Source organism: Seriola aureovittata, chromosome 8, assembly GCF_021018895.1.
Source record: "Seriola aureovittata isolate HTS-2021-v1 ecotype China chromosome 8, ASM2101889v1, whole genome shotgun sequence".
Taxonomy (NCBI): Eukaryota; Metazoa; Chordata; class Actinopteri; order Carangiformes; family Carangidae; genus Seriola; species Seriola aureovittata.
The window spans coordinates 16,811,521-16,830,932 of NC_079371.1; the positions used below are offsets into that span (position 1 = coordinate 16,811,521).

Below are 19,412 nucleotides of genomic sequence, written 5' to 3' on the forward strand. Positions count from 1 at the left end.
CCAACTGGTGGATGTTTGTTTCATCTCATACCCCTCTCCCCCCTACACTTCCTGTCTGTATCTCTGCTACAAAATGCCACAAAAAAGAAAAAAAAAATCTTCTGTACTTTGACTTCAGAAAGTTGTTGTTTGAATGCAGGAGTTTTACTGATAATGGAGTCCTCTTACATTTGTACTTCCACCACTGATTTTGTGTACTGTACTTGTAACCTTCTCACACCGTTCACTTCGTGTTTTGTCAGAGCTTGTCACTCATTGAAGAGATAATTTTTCAAATGAAAAGTGTGATTTGAATCTGAATGAACAAGTTTCTGCTGAAGAAATAGTACCAGATTGTTCTCAATGTGTTTTAGAGATTATCCAGACCAAGGACACGAAAGTGATGTTGCTATCAAATATAGTTTTTTCAGTGTTGTGAGTACCATAAACTAAATTAATTTCATCGTCACTGTATTGGAGGTGAAATGAATTTGATCCATCAGCGCTTATAGAGCTCCTTCTTCTCCTAGTTTACATTTTGGCCTATACTGGAGTTGCTGCAACACGGGATTATTACCAACATTTTGGGTGCTCTCACAGTTGGTTTTACCAGATACACAGTCTTAGTTAATTCTGGCTTAATAGTTGGCTTGTTTAATTGTCTGACCAGACAGGTTCTTTACCTAGTCTGACTTTATTCAATGTCCCCATGTTGCCTTGGCCCCACATCTCAGCAGCTACTTTGGTAGCACAAAAAATGAATTACCGAATAACAACCAAGTTGTAATAAATCTGAATTGTTCTGTAAATCAGCTAATGAGAAACACGTTGGTTGACACAGACACATGGGCATGAACTCAAAGAAACGATGGAACAACATAAACATCGATGGTTCCAGGAAGAGAAAACCACCTTCACTGACTTCACAAGACATGTGCACCCACATCGACTCACAATTCTGTCTTTCTTTCACACTTATCTCAGCACATCCGGATGAAAGGCTGTTGTAACCTAGCCAGTCAAAGCATATATTATATAGATTATCAAATATATCAAGATTTTTAATACTTTTTTTGATTAAAATTTCTAAAAATGAGGCATTATCAGAAAAATTAAAGTAACTGTCTTGATTTTTGTTGACTCCCCAGTTTGATTTCATTTTTGTTACTGACCTGCCCATGAGGTTAAAAATCATTCTTTTCTAATTACATATATTTATAAAACCTTTATCTTTACCTTTAGCTACACTGTATTTGAGAACAACTTGAAAACGGAATAATATTGGACCTTTAACGTATATGGAATAATCTTAAGAAGTGCAGCTTGAGGCTACCTGTACTTTACTTGTGTATTTCCATTTTATGCAACTTTCTATTTTTACTTCATTAAATTTCAGATTGAAATACTGTAATTTATACATTTATGGGGGGTGGGGGGACAAGTCCAAAAACACTAACTTTGTATTGCAGAACTTTTTGTTTGTCATTCCTCATTAATCATTGCACACACAACATTTATATTGGGACCCTTTACAGGCTGAGAACCACTGGATTAAACTGCTGAACTGTAATCCAGCTCGACCAGCTACAGCAATAAAATGCTATATACGAATTAATTAATCGATATTTACTCTCTGATCATCTAATAATCATTTTCCTGCAGAGTGAGTTTGACTGTCAGCCGGGGATCTTTGTTGAATGTCATACCCTTCTCTCTCTCTCCCCCCTTACACTTCCTGTCTGTAGCCTATGTCTGTTACTGCTGTTCAATAAATGCAAAAAAAAAGACAAAAAACAAACAAACAAAGAAACAAAAGAATGCAGGACTTTTGCTGATAATGGAATACTAATACGTTTATTTTTATTTCACCCCAGATTATTGATGATTATAAAAATTACTTTTCAAATGAAAAGAGAAGTGCAACCACACTAAGCTTTGCACCCAAAGTCTGCAGAGGAAGAGACTCTGCTTGCGTTATTAGTTCCTGTTGGCTCATGGTCACATTTTGTGGTACTTGCTGTTGGTGAAGAGATGTGCTACCTCACAAAAAGGAAACATGAATAATTAAAGAGAGTTATGGTTGGTAATCCCCTTGCACATTCAAACCCTCAATCACCCCACTCCACAGTAAATAGGGCAAATAGAAAAAAATAGCCTATTTTCCGTGAACCATGTGGTCATTCATGAACTGGACTGCAGTCACCTGTTTTTGTTCATGTGCATGTGAATGACAGAGCAAACTCTACTTTCCACTCTCCTTTCCCCAATAAGTGAAACCCATGAAATATTAACTGAAAGGATGTATAAAAAATTCAAGCTTGGTAAGTGCAGTCTGGCTGTACTGTGGCAACCAACGAATGATTTCTAAATCCCCCTGATAAGTCAACCAGAGAAATTCTACATTCATGACTCATATATTAACACAGTCACAGTCTTGTCTTGAAACAGGATTTAAAGTGTGTTATAAGCTAGATTTTGTGAGCGGACAAATCACGCTTGCTGACCGCCTGACCGTTGTCATTTAGTTTGTTCCATATGCTGTAATAGATGAAAGTCCCGGGCACTGCGCTTCATTGGCAGGGAAGACCCCTGTGTCTTAAATTAGCACAGCTGGGCTCTTTTTGTTGGCATGTCATGCAAAAGTAAATGTTTTTGACAAAACCAGAGGAAGATAGTAAAAGTTTTAACACTTTAACAATATGTATCTCTAATTATGATTATTTTTAAGATACACTGAATGATTACATGCTCCTTTTGTTCCTCATCCTTTCCAAAAAATCCACTGTTTAATCGTAACTTGCATTGTCACCATGCTTAATGGGTAGAACCACCCAGATTACAGTAAACCATACAGTATTTCCACACACTAGCAGTTTCCACGTGGACAGTTTTGATTTTAGCTACCCTGGTTTTTAGATATATGTCTCATATCTTCTGCCCAAAGAAGACAGAAATCTCAAAACCTGGGCAACTAAAATCAAAGCTATCAGCATGACTGCAGACAACTGTAGAGGTACAGTAAGTGTGAAAGCAATGTGAAAACACAACAATACAGCAGTCACATTCATCAGCCTTCTGTGTCCTTTATCAATGCCTTTACTGTTCCCTAATGCTCTCCATGGAATATAGTTTAGTACATTACAAGAAAGCAGGATTTTCAGTATAATTTCAATCATCTTCACACTTCATTTTCCTGTTGTTTCATACCAGCGGTATTCAGGGGCCAGAATACAAAAGAAAAGAGAAAAAAAATTGATAGAAGTTGACTTTGTCCAGAAAAGTGAAAGAGGACATAAAACTGAAACTCACAGCAAGACCAAGCTTTCTGATGAAACCAAGCATTTCCTTTCAAACCGGTGACATGACAAGAGGATATATGATAACAGATCTCTGTGATGGGGTGTTGATATCAAATACAGAATATGATAAGGAAATTAAGATAAGAATCTCTAAGATGAGGCCAACACTACTGATTTACTCTCACCACAAATGTCACAACAGTCTGAGTACCATGAATTACAATGGAAAGACATGAAGTCATGCCTTCATTTTTTTCCGAGCGCTCATACATTTGATTTTGTGCAATACACAAAGGTGTTAACCACAGATCAAAATACAACAGTGCATCTTGCAAAGATCACAACCTACACCTTGTGTTGCCATATATAAAATAATCAATACATATCTAAACTAGTTTGATTAAAAAAACAAAATCCAACTGGAAACTTTTTTACCATGTAAATCAGAAACATGAGAATGGCTCTCTGTGCACTGAAATATCAAATAGCTATTTCAAATTATTTATATTTATTTATATTTTACTTTATCTTCCTGGTCGTAGCAGAAGGGATATAACAGTATGCCAAATTAAAGAAATAATAATTTGTCACCCTTTTTTCTTCATTATGAGTCAGTTCAGTTATGTCTTTGCTTGATAACTTATGACTCCCCCATGAACCCAATTCACCCCAACAGAAAGACACAAATCTTATAGTTGTACTCATATAACTTTACTGTGTTACCTTTATGCTGCAAGTATAGGAAGAAAGGGGAGACAGAAAAGAAGCGACCTAAATGTCATCATGGGTTTTTTGGTTTTTTTTTTTATATAATCCATTTGTTTGGATCTTTGCACTTCATGGTATCAACATGAGAAAATGTGCAAAATGTCCACAAAGATTTGTTCATTAGTCACATGACTAGTTACACAAACAGTGTAGGTACAAGTTTGATGTAAAAGTTTTTTTCCCTTTTTTTTTTTTGCTTACAATTCTTTTTTAATTATATATTGTATCTAATGTATTTCTATAATCTAAGTTGTGGTCAAATCATACTAATATAGCCAAAGGAAAAGGAAAGGAGAATAAGTGATGAGGGGTTTTTTGTGGTTTCACTTTCCACTTGCAAAAAATTCCCTTGAAGGATGGGGTATGTGCTACAGTGTGTATTTAAAGCGAACCTCAGCCTCTACCCCTCACAGAGCTGCTGTCAACTCACTTTGCTTTCCTTGACACAAGAAAATCTCTCTAGCTGCATTTATTACAGATTTTTTCTATCATCTTCTACACAAAAACTAAGATTTTTTTCCTGCACCAGTGTCATCTTGACCAAAGAGGAAACCAACAATGTCTGGCATCATCAAAGTGTTTCTGCTCCTGGCCGTTGTGGTCTGCATCTCTAAAGCCCAGCGTAAGTTTTTATTACACTTTTTTTGGACTCTGATATAGCAAACGTGAGATTTGTTTTGCTGACGCAAAACTATTATTAATATATTCAATTAATCTTGGTGGATGTAAGTTGGAATTCTGCACAGTCAATAGCATTATGGTTTAATAAAATGTTTCTTTCCTTGTCCCCCTCTCTAGGCATTGATTCCGGACAGCAGTGTCTGTGTCACAATGTCAGGGATTCCCTCGCCAAGTCTGAAATAAAGGACATCCAGATCTACCCAGTCACCATCTTCTGTAACAAAGTGGAGATTGTGTAAGAGACATTGATTTTTATTTATTTTTTTATATATACAGCTGTGGAAATATGGGATGCTATTGGGAAGATTGATATTAATATAAAGTTAATGTAGCTCAAATAAAGCACTACATTTGTAAGGAATGAAATGTGTGTTTAAAATAACACTTAGATCATATATTCTGAAAAATACCTATATCTATTAGTCTGCCCGCATAGCTCATCTATATATCTGTTTATGTTTTCCGTAAATCCCTTCAACTGAACATATCTCTATTGTCAATTTCAACAGTGTCACCACCAACACTGGTCGCTTTTGCCTGAACCCCAACAACAAGCGAGTGAAAAACTTCCTGATTAACATCCTGTAAGTATTTGAGCAGAGCTGAATTCAAGCCTCATCTTCAAAATACACTGACCACCAATAATGAGAACACTGTTGTAAAGAGTCTAATGTTTGCCCTACTTTCATTGTCATTTCTAGAAAGAAGAAGAAAACCTTTACCACCGTCAGACCGGCTCATTTCACCACCAACTAGGGCAGCCGCAGCACGGCTCGCATTTGAGTCTCTCTTTAACTCAGGTGAACAAGAAGCTCATATGACCTCTGACCCCCCACCCCAGAAAGAGCACCTTCAACAAATGTGGATGTGAAATAAGTGAAGCTTTTTGTCTATTTATCTTCTATTTATACTGATGTGCACTTGCAGTATATCTCCGTTCTATCTTATTTCCTCTGATGTGTTTCTGTAAATACATTTATGCGCTGTAAACCAAGTTTTTCTGCATTTTGATAACTTCAGTTTTTTTTTAAATAATAAAAGAAATCAATTGAGCATTGTGTAATTTTTTTCTGTTCCAAATCTGATACTGTTTGTGTCCTATATCAACAGTGCTATCTTGTGGTTCAGAGCTGTCAATGCATAAAATACAGTGTATCAGTCAGTTCACATATCCTATGATCTCAGACGGGCTTAGGTGGCAAAGCATGAAATATCAGAGGGAGTTACGCTCTAAGGTGTCTTCTAGACACAAGTAATGGGTCTCACTAGTACTTACATGTATCACATATCAGGGGACAACAGAGCTGCAGTCAGACTGGGATTAGCGGTCGATAACCAGCAAACATCGTATTTTCCTGCTCAACTCTGACAGGGGCGGCTCAGCTCAACTGAGTATCATAGGCTGTAATCCTCTACACCCATCTCACACGCACACAAACACGCACACGCACACACACACACACACACACACACACACACCACACACACACACACACACACACACAGGTGTTAATTTATTCCTTGGGCATTTACCCTAACCTTAACCATTACCACTACATTTTATACATGCCTAAACCCAACCTCTACCTCATCTTTAACCAGTGGGCGACAGTTTATTGTCTTCTAGAAGGAACTGAGTGTCCATGATGTAGCTGTCTGAATCAGACCCTAGTTTTACAGCAAATCTTATGACTATTTATTCTTATTACTGCACCTATCCATCTCAGTTTTAAAGTATAACATTTGTATTTGGTGTTCCCGCGCACTCGGTGGCATTGTTGCATATAAAAGGCTAAGACCTCACAATACTGTTGTATTGCACCACTTGTTATTCCCAAACATGCTGCAGGGCTTTAAATTTAAGACCAGCACTTCCGCCGGTTGCGTTGCCGGGTGCGTTCACCGGTGGTGTGTGGCCGCCTCAACGCCTCTCTGTTTACTCTCTGCATGTCCAAAAGTCATGGATGAACCGAGCGCTGAGCAAACATACAGCATTTGTTCGTCCAGTCTGTTAAATCGGCGGAGCTCTGACAAAGAAATCACCGCAGCTGTGGAATAATCTCAACAGGACAGAAGAGGAAATACTGACAGGTCGAGGTGAGTGTTAATCTGCATGCATGACAAACTGTTATCCTTCATGTGAACGCTGCAAATGACTGAACAATATTAAAAAATAATATGAAAATGCAGAAATTAGCTACCACTCCATGTATGGTTCAAATACTTCATTTTTAATGTTAGGCAGGGGTCTACTCTGTGGGAAAATATCCCCACATCAGAAATGCTTTTGTTTTTATATTATGAATGGAGTTTACAGTTTCTTTTTGACGTTATTCCCACGCGTCTGGCATACTTCCTATTTTTTGCAAGTCACTGTATCTGGCTTCCTAACAGTGCTGACGAGAACAGCAGAGAGCTGTCAGCTGTCTGGAAAGTAGAGTAGTCCAGGAAATACCCCAGACCTAAATCTAATCAAGCTGAATTCAGGAAGAATTTAAGTTTAGGATGTTGCAGATTACTCATTATTTAAATGAGGGAGATCCAGGTGGACTGCAGTGAGTGGAAAGTGAGCTCAGACAAGGCTGATAAGGAGTAGACAGGTTCATCATAATACAAGAGGACTGAAGGAGGGTTTTTCTTTTTGTATTTTTCACAGTAAGGAACTCGTTGCAGAACAGGTCCCAGTCTATCAAACAAACAGTGGAGCTATTTCCTTAATTCCACAGGTTTCATTTCCTTGTGAAGATTAACCCGCTTGAGGTCACAGCTTGGCTGTTTTGCTCTACCATGGAGAGAAGTAGAGGCTGGTATATGAGGGTGACTCTGACTTTCACTCATATTAATGACACTTTAACATGCTGTAACCAGATTCTCTGGTTCTATTTGCAGCAGGTCAGAAACAGGACACCATGCTCTTTGCACAGTAAATACAGGTCTCTGATGTGTTTATTCTCTGATTTAGCCATGATTTGTGGAATAAAAAACATGCACACAAAGGCCTACATTTAATTATTATGTCTTCTGCAAGGCTGTGGTGACAGGGCTGATGTGTTGTTCTTGCACTACACAATTTGCATCCATATAGGACCAGGCTACTCTATCTGTCTAATGGCCCTGTCTAACTGTGTGATGTCATGTGATGAAGTGTTCAGGTTTGGAGTCCAAACTCAAGCAAGCATAGCTGACGACCACACTGTCAGCCTCCACAGTCTCCTGTGGCCATCCTCTCTGATCTGGTGTCAAAATGGCCTCAAGACGGGGAGATATTCCAGGTAATGTAGGAATTTAAATTTGGCAAATTAAAAGACAGGGAGGATAATTTTACATTTTCTACCTTGTGAAATTGATTTTTGGGTATGTTTAAACATGGAAAGAGAAATAGAAGAGTAGAAATAGTTTTCTTATGCAAAATGAAACACAATTAACTAACATCTGTCTGTTTATTTCTATGCTTCAGCACTGGAGTCAGGCACGTCATCTGGACTCTTCGGTGCCTTTTCGTCTCCTATTGGAATGACTCGGCATAATATCAGCTATGATGAGCACATGGATGCCCCCATGCATTCACCACCCCCAGACCTAACTGTCAACATCTTGTGGAAAGACCCTGTCATCCCACAGCACAAGTTCAGGAACACTGCAGAGGTGCTTTCCTGTTTGTTTGCACTAATACTGCCTGACCCAAATTGTATTGGAGATATGAACTGGTTAGCTGAACAAAATGTTGTTTGTTCTGGCTGATGTGTAACTTGTGTTCTTGGAGGTTAGGTGGATAGCAGTACACATTTGATTCGCTGGCATATCTGTTCTGTAACTGGTTTGTGAGATAATCTTAACAGTGTGATCTTGTGTGACTAGGAAGGTGAAAGTGGTGGGAAGTTTCTGACTTGTGAGCCAACAGCGCCAGCCAAGTCACCAGTGCCTGTGGTGAAAGCCAAAGCCACCTCTTTAATGAGTTCACTTATGATCAGTAAGTCAACAAAATCGAGTAACTTAGTTGAAGAACATACATTTAAACTTAATTTCATAAATATCTAAACATGTAAGAACACAGATAAACTTGATAAACAGTTTTCAAAGTATCAGTAGGCTAAAATGGAGTGCAGCACTTTAAAACAGTGACTAATTTTATCTCCAATGCTGACTCTATGCCCATCTTTACTTAGAGCAAACCCAGGAGAATCTCCAGAGGTTTGAGCACCAGGCAGGCCTGACAGACGCTGGGTATTCTCCCCACAAGGGCCTCTCCACCGAGGAGACACGCTTTCACCGTCTGGGTGACACACTGCCAGTGAGTATTAACAAATGTGAGTTAGAGGCTTGAAGTGTGCAGGAGAAGGGAAAAGTTTGTGCCTGTCCTTAAGTGACTGTAATAATTATCTTCACACGTTAATGTGTGACTTGTGTGTCAAAGGGTAGCACCACACAAGGTGAAAAAAATCCAGACGGTTTCACTTACAGCTCGTTTATAAAGTTTAGGTCTAAATGAGAGGTCGCAGGTCCCCCCTTTTGTTTTAAAAGTGCTTTTTTTCTACAGAAAGTGAACTTTCAGCAAGATTGAGTTTATTAGATTTCAGCAGATTGGAGTAATTTGGTTTGGAAATGTCACACAACCTCTGAATATATGTTTTCATGATCATAAGGCAGTGCAAAAACATCCCATGAACAGTGAAAACAAGAATAATGTCTTCAAAATATAACTTGCACAAACAGAAAAACAAATTTTGTGCTTAAGGTTAACCAGTTGTAAGAATTATGTAATGTGCTTTATTTTCTATACATTGAATTTTAAGCAAAAACTGTTATAGAAAGTCCCAGAGGAGGGCACTCTGCATACACACATTCACAGTAGTACAACCTGAGTGTCACGCACTGCCCCCACCCCCTTTCACCTGCTATCAACTGACCAGTCACAAGTACAGCTACATTTCAGTGCTGTAATGTTGACACACACACACACACACACACACACACACACACACACACACACACACACACACACACACACAGGACTAACCTATATTCCTACTAAAAGAATTACGGTGTCTGCATTTTATTACTCAAAATAAGCAGGCATTATCGTGGAAAATTATAGGTTAATACCATATTGTTGTAGCCTGTTGAGTGACTGCAGGCTGAACACGGAACAACATCTTGGTAAACAAATTACGTAATATGCTCTGTGCTGCTTGCACAAACCACAGCTTCTATCAGTGGTGTTGCCAGGCAACGCCCTTAAATGAATCGAGCCCCCTTATTTTCCCAAACGGACCAATCACCGAGCTCCTAACAGAACAGACGTTTTAGAGGCCGACTGTGGAGTGTACAGACGTTACCGTCTGTGTTTTCGAGAAATAGTCGTCCCTTGAACTTGTAAAAACAACAAATTATGGGCAAAATGAAGGAATATATCGGACTGGAGCGTAAAAGAAAACTAATCATAAAAAGGTATGTCAAGAAGCTATTGTATTAAGCTAGTACTATGTCTACATTCCGACCGGAAAGCAGGCCGTTAGCAAAGCAACCCAGTAGGCTAGCTGGCAAAGCTGGCAATCGAGCTAACCTTAGTGAACAAACCCATTTCTGACATTAACTGTCATTTAACAGCCTACGGAAGCTTTATGTTAGGTATTGTGGAGGTCATAACTGAGCCAGAAGTAAAAAGGGTGGCGTGAACTGATGCTGGCTAGATAACGTTAGCTTACTACGCTACTTGATAGGTTCATATTGTATCTGGTGTGTGGCAGTCTAGCCACAGTTAGCTTAGCACCTGCTAACCAATGTTAGGGCTACACTTAACGGGGATATTGGTTAATGTGAATTGAAGCTACAGGGAAGGAAATTCATCATAGGCTGTTCCTGTGACTGTATTGGGGTTTTTTTTTCACTCTGCTATAGCAGCTTTCGTGTCCCCAGGCAACCACTAGCCCCAGTTTGTGCCCCTCATATTATCATCAACCTAAAGGATAATAAACGAGTGGCACAAACTTGGGCACTTAGCCCTGACGTTTGGGTCAATTGAAAACATAATCCACACCAGACCCGTGTTTGCCTCCATAGTGTTTTCAGTATATAACTATAGAAATTATTTATGATAACACACAAGGTCTAGCCTGGAACATTTTTTTTATTTGGCTTTTTTGTCTCCACTGCAGTTCTCCTGCACTTTATAGATCACACAAAAATTGGTTTAACTTTGCAAAATATTGTTGATTCCCATTCTGGCAACAGAATACCGACCCAAATAATACAGAGGGTGTTCAAGGCCATGGGGATCTTATGTTATTCATTTGTATGATGGGCACTGCCCTGAGCAGGATGCAGGACCACATATACAAGTTTGATATGAGTTTGGAAGTACCTTCAACATATGGATCAGAATGCGCCTTCATTGAAAGGAGACTGAACACTGAAAACATTCTTCCAGAGATCATTACTGTCGTAATGTCAAGGCATGTATGGTTGAACGTGCATTCAAATTGTTACAGGTATCAGGATCTAAATCTGTTTTTTGAATGTTTATTTGACTGGCACAGGTAAGCCAGACCAGGTTATTTTCTCTTGAACTGGAGGTTTTGCAGGTGTTGCTGGTAGAGTTTTAAGCAATGTATATCATTGCAATAATGGCCTTTAAGTAATACAACTTCTCAGGCTCAGTGCTTATGCTATGAAAGCTTATTTCGATGGTTAGTAATGATGTGGGTCATAGTCAGATCACCATGATTTTATAACACAGCAGTCCTCTCTGTGTGTGTGTGTGTGTGTGTGTGTGTGTGTGTGTGTGTGTGTCCTCTCTCTTTCCACCCACACCACATGGTCACAGGTTATAGGCTCTGACGATCTGTGACGCACTTTGTTATCATTTTTGAGCTGCAGGTCCAGAAAAACACTGCTGACCTTTTGCATTGTGTATTCAAGGAGTGTTTGTTCTTTAAATAAAATCAATGTTTTGTCTCTGACACATCTGTCACAGACTGTGCTGATAAAATGGTCATGGGGGGAAAGTGTCACAGCTTTGCTGTCTTTAAAGGGTATACAAGTCAAAAATGAACAACCAGCCAAACTTGGTTTAAAAAAAAAAAAAAAAAAAATTCACTCTGTAATGTACAGGGTGATTCTGGGTCAGTGGAGGTCATTCTTTGTTTGTTTCATCGCTTATTTTTTCTGTCCGTGCAGAAGTTGAGAATGCCAAGCGGGGAGTTCAAGGAGGACAGGCTTACAACATCAGCACAATCCACCCCAAGTGGCACCCCTTCTGTCACCCCCTCCGTCACCCCCAGTGTCACTCCCTGCGTTAGTCCCCACTCATCGCCGGCTGTCAGTCGCAGGTAGGCTACGAAGATGATAAGCTCATGATGTTATTTAATAAAAGCTCCGATCAAATATCGTATGTTTAAATGAATGGAACCACACCCCGTAATCATAACATGCTTAATTTCCCAGCATGGCCTATATGAGGTGCCATTTGGCTTATCACCTCACATGTTGTCTTGTATGCTCATTGCTTGGTCGAGTGCAGGAGCTGGTTCCAGCTGAGTCCTGCGCCTTTTCTTGCCACCCCAGAGCACAGTCCAAGCACAGACATGGGAGGAAATGAAGGGGGAGGAGGAGAGAGGTGGAACTTCTTTGGATCTCGGTCTGTGGTACAGAAATCCCCCACCGACCCAGGCTCTGAAACCAGCACAGGTGAGAGATCCTGCATGTGGATATTGACTGTATTGCACTATTTTTTACATTATTAATGCACAGCAGTTAGAATAGTTTCTCGTAGCAGTAGGATAAATCCTGCAGCATGACAAACTGGGGACTTTTGTACCTTAAACCTCACCCATTAGTGATGTCATGGTGTCCTGGAGTACACCTGTACATCACTGCAGCAAGATGCGAAGTTAGCCAAGGCAAATTTATTTGTATAGCACATTATCATGCACAGAGGTCATTCAGTGTGCTTAACTTAAAGTTGAACCACTGGATATCAAAAAAGCAAGACTTAGCATTACTCTTTAAAATCATGAGAGTTAAGGTGTTGGCTGTAACAAGTAGATTTAGGTTATTAATGACAACATATACCACTTCTTCTCTCCTGCAGGCTTTTCACTGCAGTCCTACTTTGGCCTGCAGAAGTCTTCTACCATGGATGGCACCAACACCCAGGTCAACCTCAAGGTGGAGGACCCTGCCAACTTCATGCCCCCCAAGATTGAAATCTCGGGCATTAATGCCAAGCCGGCGCCCCCACGGCCACACAAACTTAAACCTCGGGATATGAATGTTTTAACACCTTCAGGCTTCTGACACCAGACCAGCTGTGTCATTACACCTCTGTACCACATCCTCAGTATTTTGTTTTCTCTCCATTTGGTTGCTCATTTGCTTCCCTGCTTTCCTCTGTCCCCTCTGCCTCCCTGAATTCACTGAGGCTGTGAGGAATGAGGACCACTTATAGTATTAGCCCACCAGCCCCAGAGACATCGCCACACTCTTACTCCTCCCAGTGGACCTACTCAGATGGATAGCTATCTTCTATTAGTTCACACCATCCCCAACTTATCTCTTCCAACTCATTGGTCCAAATAAAATACCAAATGAAGTAACTTCATTTGTCATCCCTAAAAATCATAATGCTTTTTATTATTGTTGTTCTGTCATGTAATGTGTGCATTGGCATTCATTGCCTTGCTGTCCTCGTTCCATTGTCAGTGGTAGCATGAGATTGAAGTCGTTGAAATATCTTGTCAGTCCCTTGCTTTAGTTAATCACTTTAGCATTGCCTCTTGTACTAAAACTGACCAGCTATTTCAATTCATAATGCTCAGTTGCCTCATTTGTATTATAATTTTTTTATTTTAAATAAGATCACAGGTTTGTAGCTGTGTAGTGCTTTTCTCTGTTAGCATGCAGAGTATAGTGTGGTATGACTGATATTGTGCCTAAACAGAGTGTTTGCTTTTGGCTTTCTTGCCATCTAAGTTCAGCTTTTGTTTTTGTATTATATGGAAGAGCGTCTTATTTTACTTTATTACAGTATGACTGCTGACCTGAAGTGATTTTTTTTATTTTTATTATTTCAACAAGTATTTTCATATTGCTCCATTTTAATTCAACTTTGTTCATACTAAGTAGTAGGTAGTATTTTGGGTTTATACCATTTTATATAGCATCACAATCTTGTTTCAGAATGCTATAATAATACAAAGCATCTGCCATTTTCAACTTTCAACTGATTTTATTTGTGTGTGTATCTCAATCCAAGAATCCCTGCTGTTTTATTTGAAAAAGTTGATGAATTCCAATAAGTAATTGCACAAGGGAGGTTGTCTCCCACTTACATCTGTAAATAAATCTGATAGGCATAAGCAAAAATTGTTCTTTTGTTTTTTCTTAATGAAAACATTTGGAAAATTAAATGCAAGTAGTGTGTACCGGCAGACTAATCCCATGTCGTACTGTCCACTCATGTTCACTATATAATGCATTCTATTATAAAGAAATACTATTTTGTGTTATAGCAGTTGTTACTCTGAAGAAAAGTACTCCTAACAGATTAGAGTTTTGAGTTTTACACATTACACAGGACAGTATATATATATATATATATATATATATGAATATGAATATGAATATGAATATGAATTGTGCTGTGGAAATACAGCCTAAAAACCAGACTCAACTGTCCTCTTGTTTCCCTTTAATATATTTGGAAGCCTGGAATGAGACGATGTAAAACACGCATTTGTATATTTTCCTTTTCAGGGGAAAAAAACTACTGGCACCAACTGGAAATTTCTATTGAAATATCAGCTCATAAAGGTGATAACATATAAGCATTTTGCACCAACCTTTAACTACAGTCTTTGGCCACAAGGTGGCGCAATAAGTTAAACATGCAATCACTGGGTTGTGACAAGTTTCGTACTCATTAGTTTGACACTAGTATTCCTTCATGAGTTACCCAGGCCCTTATCAGATAATAATCAAGAACAGAAGCATATATGCTGCACTTAAATGATTAAGTAGCCATGATATTTTTTTCTCTAAAATTAAAAGTTTGATGGATAATCAGGAAATTAATTCTGCTGTCATCTGCTGTGCATACACATATTTAATTAATCTTGTCCTACTGTTGTCAGAGAGATTGATGCAACAGTAATTACATTGTCAACAATACCGCACAATAGCTGAATATTATTTCCCACCCAGCCTCCCCCCTCCACAATGAAGCAAACATCCAGGCCATCAGACAATGAGCCAGCAGGGAGGATCAGTAGAGAGGAGAGTCCTTCCCCCCGGGCTCAGCCATGAACTGGCAAGGTTTACAGCCTTGTTAAAGTTCTCAGCAGTTATTGTCTGATGCTCTATTTATTGTGTGTGTGTGTGTGTGTGTGTGTGTGTGTGTGTGTGTGTGTGCGAGAGAGAGACAGCAGCATTTGTGTCAGTGTGTGTACATGTGGTAAATTTAATACAGGGTGTGCGTAATATTTACAACATATTGTACAGGAGGCCTTTGTTGACTTATTTAGAAAAGTATATATGAATTATGAATCTTACTTTTGGATTTGGTGCTGTTGTTCTGAGAGAAGCAAACCTTGACTTCACTTCCTTTCTCATTCATTTTAAAATTTTGACTTTCGTCTATTCAGAAACTAGCTGGAGCTTTTGAAGGAAACACTCCTTCACATGATTACAGGCTGTTGAGCATCCACGTCTGGTTTTCAGATGGTGCGTCAGGAACGAAGGTGAATGTCAAATGAGACAGGCAAGTGCAGACAGAGAGATGTCAGTCAAAAGGCTGGATGTGGACAGTCATTAGCGGCAATTAAAGTGATGGATAGACAGACACAAGATGAAAGCCAGAGAGAAAGACAGGATGAAGAAGGTGCAGTGAATTTGGTGTCCGGGTTTTGTAAAACTACTAACACAGATGGAGATATTCGGCCTTGGGTCACATTTCTGTTAGAGGCATGCAATATGGCAGATAAACAACTGGGCAGAGATGAGTGTGTCAGTAACACTAAACCAGAAACACAAACAGCAGTAAAGCAAAGGCAAGAGAAAGAGTGGGTGGGGGGAGTCTTGGAATGAGTGAAACAGAGGAACAAGGAAATAGAGAGCAAAGGGTGGAGTGCCCCGGCAGTCATGACATAATACAGATGGCTCTCTCTCTCTCTCTCTCTCTCTCTGGCTCTGCCATGACGTGTTTTTTGCGAGCCCCTCCCCCCAACTATGCTCTGATCCCACACTAATCATTTAGCTCACTCACAGATGTGCGATGGCAAGCACCACCCTGCCAGAGTGACCATACACCAAAACAAACAGTAGGATCCAATCTGTAATCTGACACGACAAATTCACTCACTCATCTACATTGTGAAAAACTGGTCTGTCTGAATTCCTTCCTTAACAACCTCAAAACAATGACTATTTTCCACAGACTGCATTTTAATTCCTCACCCTCTTATGACACAACTTGGTCTTGCCAGTCTGGCCAAACTACCATGGTGTAGTCTCGACGCAATGCTAGTGGCAGTTTATAAGACGCGATGTGATTTTTCTTTTTTAGGTTGCGCTCGCTCCCCCTCTCCAGGTTTAGGTGTGTTAGGGATACTATGTCAGAAAAACACTAAATGTGCAGTGTGGGAAGGTCAGCTTTGAGGAGGATTGTGTGAACTTTCATCCGATTCATGTAGGAGTGTTATAGAGGCACTTTATGTCAGGGTGACTCCAGAAGGGTGCCAGGAAATCCTCTCTCCAGGTCTTGAGTTCATACAGTCAATGATTGGGATGCTGATACCTGACCTATAAAGAGTAATTATTTTCCAGCAGCAATAAACTCCTTCAAAGACTTCTTTGACGCGAAGCATGTGGTACTTTGATGTTTTCTATATCAGCTGTACACAAGATGTTAGAGTGACAGACACGACACTGTCACTGGAATTACATTTCATTTATTGCTTCTAAGTTACAGTTTCTCTTATCCGCTAAACTCACAACTTGTAACAAGCTTCACTAATCATGGTGATGACTAACTGTTTTTTCAGATTTAATCTGGTTACTCACGCAATGACACAAACAGCGAGGGATTTGGAGGGGGTCCCTCTTGACATTTGCTGCTGGGTGGGTTCTCTGTGTCATATGCTATACTAGCTGACTCCAAAAGCACATCTGGGGCTAATTCACAGTGACATGGCCTGGAGGTGAACCGACCAAGCTGAGAGGAGTTTAGAGGGGGGTACGTGGGACCCTGAGCAGAACTGATGGTTATGTTCAGGTACTGTATCCTGTGAAAGTAAGCACAAATCATGCCTACTACCTTGGGATAGGGTTGCAGTGTTACGGCTATTAACATAGATATGTCACACACAAATCAAATCAGTGTGCTTATGTATGTAATAACAAACTGCTGTACCTCATAAATTGGGAAGACTCTGTTACAACATCTCCAAGTCCCTGAAGAGCCCCTGAAGAAAATGTACACATCTTACGCACAGTGAGGAAATGTATATCAATGTAAGCATCTGAGAAATATATTGAGTAAATACAATTTCATACTCTGGCCTTTGTATCCTGCAGGCAAAAAAATGGCAATGGAAAAACAAGAGAAAACCAAAATGAGGCGCCTGTTGATGTGAAAAAGCTAACTACTGAAGGTCATCTGTTCCAAAATATAGGGACACTACACCGTAGTGTAACAAATGAAAACTGAAAAAAAAACTCACTAGATTTATTTAGCTAAAAAATGTTACCTGTGTTATATAACCTAGTTTCTAGCCTCTGGCTTTGTGTCTTAGTGCTGTTCTTCAGGCGTTCTGCCATCCCCCACTGAGAAAGAGACAGAGAAGCAGGGAGTATTGTTGGGCCCTCCTGTACTGGCCCCCAGGCCCTAACATGAAGCAGATGTGGAAGGGGAGATCCCCCTATATGACAAGGTCTGAACAGTCAGCTGGAGGTGCTCAACTAACGAGAGTCACATCCGGCTGATGCACCAAGACCAACATTGTTTTAGAAACCACACACACTCAGAGAGTTGCTGATGGCCGAACAGTTAAAGAAATACAAGGAAGAAAACACTACACCGCACATTGCGTGTGCAGCCCTGCATGTGTGTGCATGGTCGACAGTGAAACCTTCATGTGTGTGAGATGATTCATGTCTGGGATGTGCTACTATAATAGATTTGTTTGATTAGATTAGGTGTACAGTTGAAAGTAAATGAATATCTAAATTACATAATCCAGACTGCAATGTTTCCTTAAGGGGTCTATAAAATTAAGGTGTATACATCATTATTTATCTAAAAGACTTGACTACTGACCAGATTTTTATCAGCAGTCACACAGATAGATATATCGTTGTTATTAGTGTTTACATAAACTTTGAATCAGGTTCAGAGTTCACTCCTCCGCTTGTGCTTGTGTGGTAACCCTCAAATATTCAACTGTTGCCCACATCCTGTTTTTTTTTCCTTATATGCGCCTGCTACATTTTGCAATTCAAAAGTCATTACTTTCATTGGGTGAGAATGGACATGGATAAAGAGATTTTTAGTTCGTTTTTATATGATGTGGTTATCAGAAGTCGTCAAACTGTAACTGCTGTCATTGCCGTGGGCTTACACGCACTCAGCACACAGGACTAGTTTATCTGGGTGTTTCCCTTCATATATATGACGCAGTCAGGACCATGACATGGTAGCCTGGTAATTTACTTATAATAAGTATCTAACAATTACATAAGATGAATCACCATAGTAGCAATGAAGTAAAAATGTAACCTAACAAACTAGACAACCAAAGTGAAAGTTTAAAGGCTCAAAAGCTAGAAGTGAAAATGAATTAAATATTACAACTTCTCTGAAATTCCTTGGTAAGCTGCCCCACTGCTGTTGCCCATCATTTTATATCACCATAGTGATTAAGGAACCTTTGATCTTTGGGGTGGATCCCATTGGATAACAAAGTCATGGTCCACACATAATTATACTTATTAATCCCTTAAGCCAGGAGAGGAATGCAGTTCTTTGGCTTATGTCACTGGTTCTCACTCACGCACATCCACAGCACACCTGAAGACATGTCAGCATACAACCCAAAGAAAGATGCTGAAAGGTAAAAACTTAAACTGGATTCTGTAAAAAAAACACTTCACTTCAACATCAGGGAAAAATATCCCCAACAGTTTGTGTACACAGTATATATAAAAAAAAAAAAAACAAATACATGGGAACATATACTGTACACACAAGCACATAGTAACTGAATGATATCGGTATGGCATTGAATAAATATTTAGTATCTGGTAGTTTTGTGTAGCACTTCCAAGGTGTGGATCTGGGGAATATGTTTTTTTTTTCTCCACACACTCACAATAGGCCCCTTGTAAAACGGTCCATCCCTGTTCTCCTTCATCATGATCACATATGGGCCGATGTGGTTTTGGACACGGCGAGGTGAGGCGTGTTACTTGGCCAGACGATCACACATTCCTCAAGAAGAGACATGGACAGTAAGTGGACAAGATGTCGCCAGAGAGAACTTCACACACTTTTTAGTGTTGAGCCTTTCTTTGTCATTTTTATAGATTTCCATCCCAGCACACTGTCTCACACACTCCCTCACTACCTGTCTCCTTCTACCCTCTCAATGCCTGCTGGTACCCATCCAACTGAGATACAGAGAAGGACTGTCT

The 19,412-nt window shown here is 39.7% G+C and overlaps 2 protein-coding genes across 2 annotated transcripts; both read left to right on the forward strand.

Moving 5' to 3' along the window:
- The first annotated feature begins 4,442 nt into the window (after positions 1-4,442).
- LOC130173694 (C-X-C motif chemokine 11-6-like) lies at positions 4,443-5,780 on the forward strand. Its single transcript, XM_056383146.1, has 4 exons — positions 4,443-4,668; positions 4,845-4,962; positions 5,237-5,311; positions 5,429-5,780. Exons 1-4 carry the CDS (start codon positions 4,605-4,607, stop codon positions 5,481-5,483), a joined length of 312 nt encoding a protein of 103 aa, XP_056239121.1. The 5' UTR covers positions 4,443-4,604; the 3' UTR covers positions 5,484-5,780.
- Positions 5,781-6,622: 842 nt separating this feature from the next.
- Positions 6,623-14,090, forward strand: kiaa1191 (KIAA1191 ortholog). The gene is made up of 8 exons (XM_056383474.1): positions 6,623-6,824; positions 7,873-7,999; positions 8,185-8,372; positions 8,586-8,697; positions 8,894-9,018; positions 11,904-12,055; positions 12,247-12,413; positions 12,817-14,090. The coding sequence occupies exons 2-8, from the start codon at positions 7,972-7,974 to the stop codon at positions 13,020-13,022; spliced, it is 978 nt and encodes a 325-aa protein (XP_056239449.1). The 5' UTR covers positions 6,623-6,824; positions 7,873-7,971; the 3' UTR covers positions 13,023-14,090.
- The last annotated feature ends 5,322 nt before the right edge of the window (positions 14,091-19,412 follow it).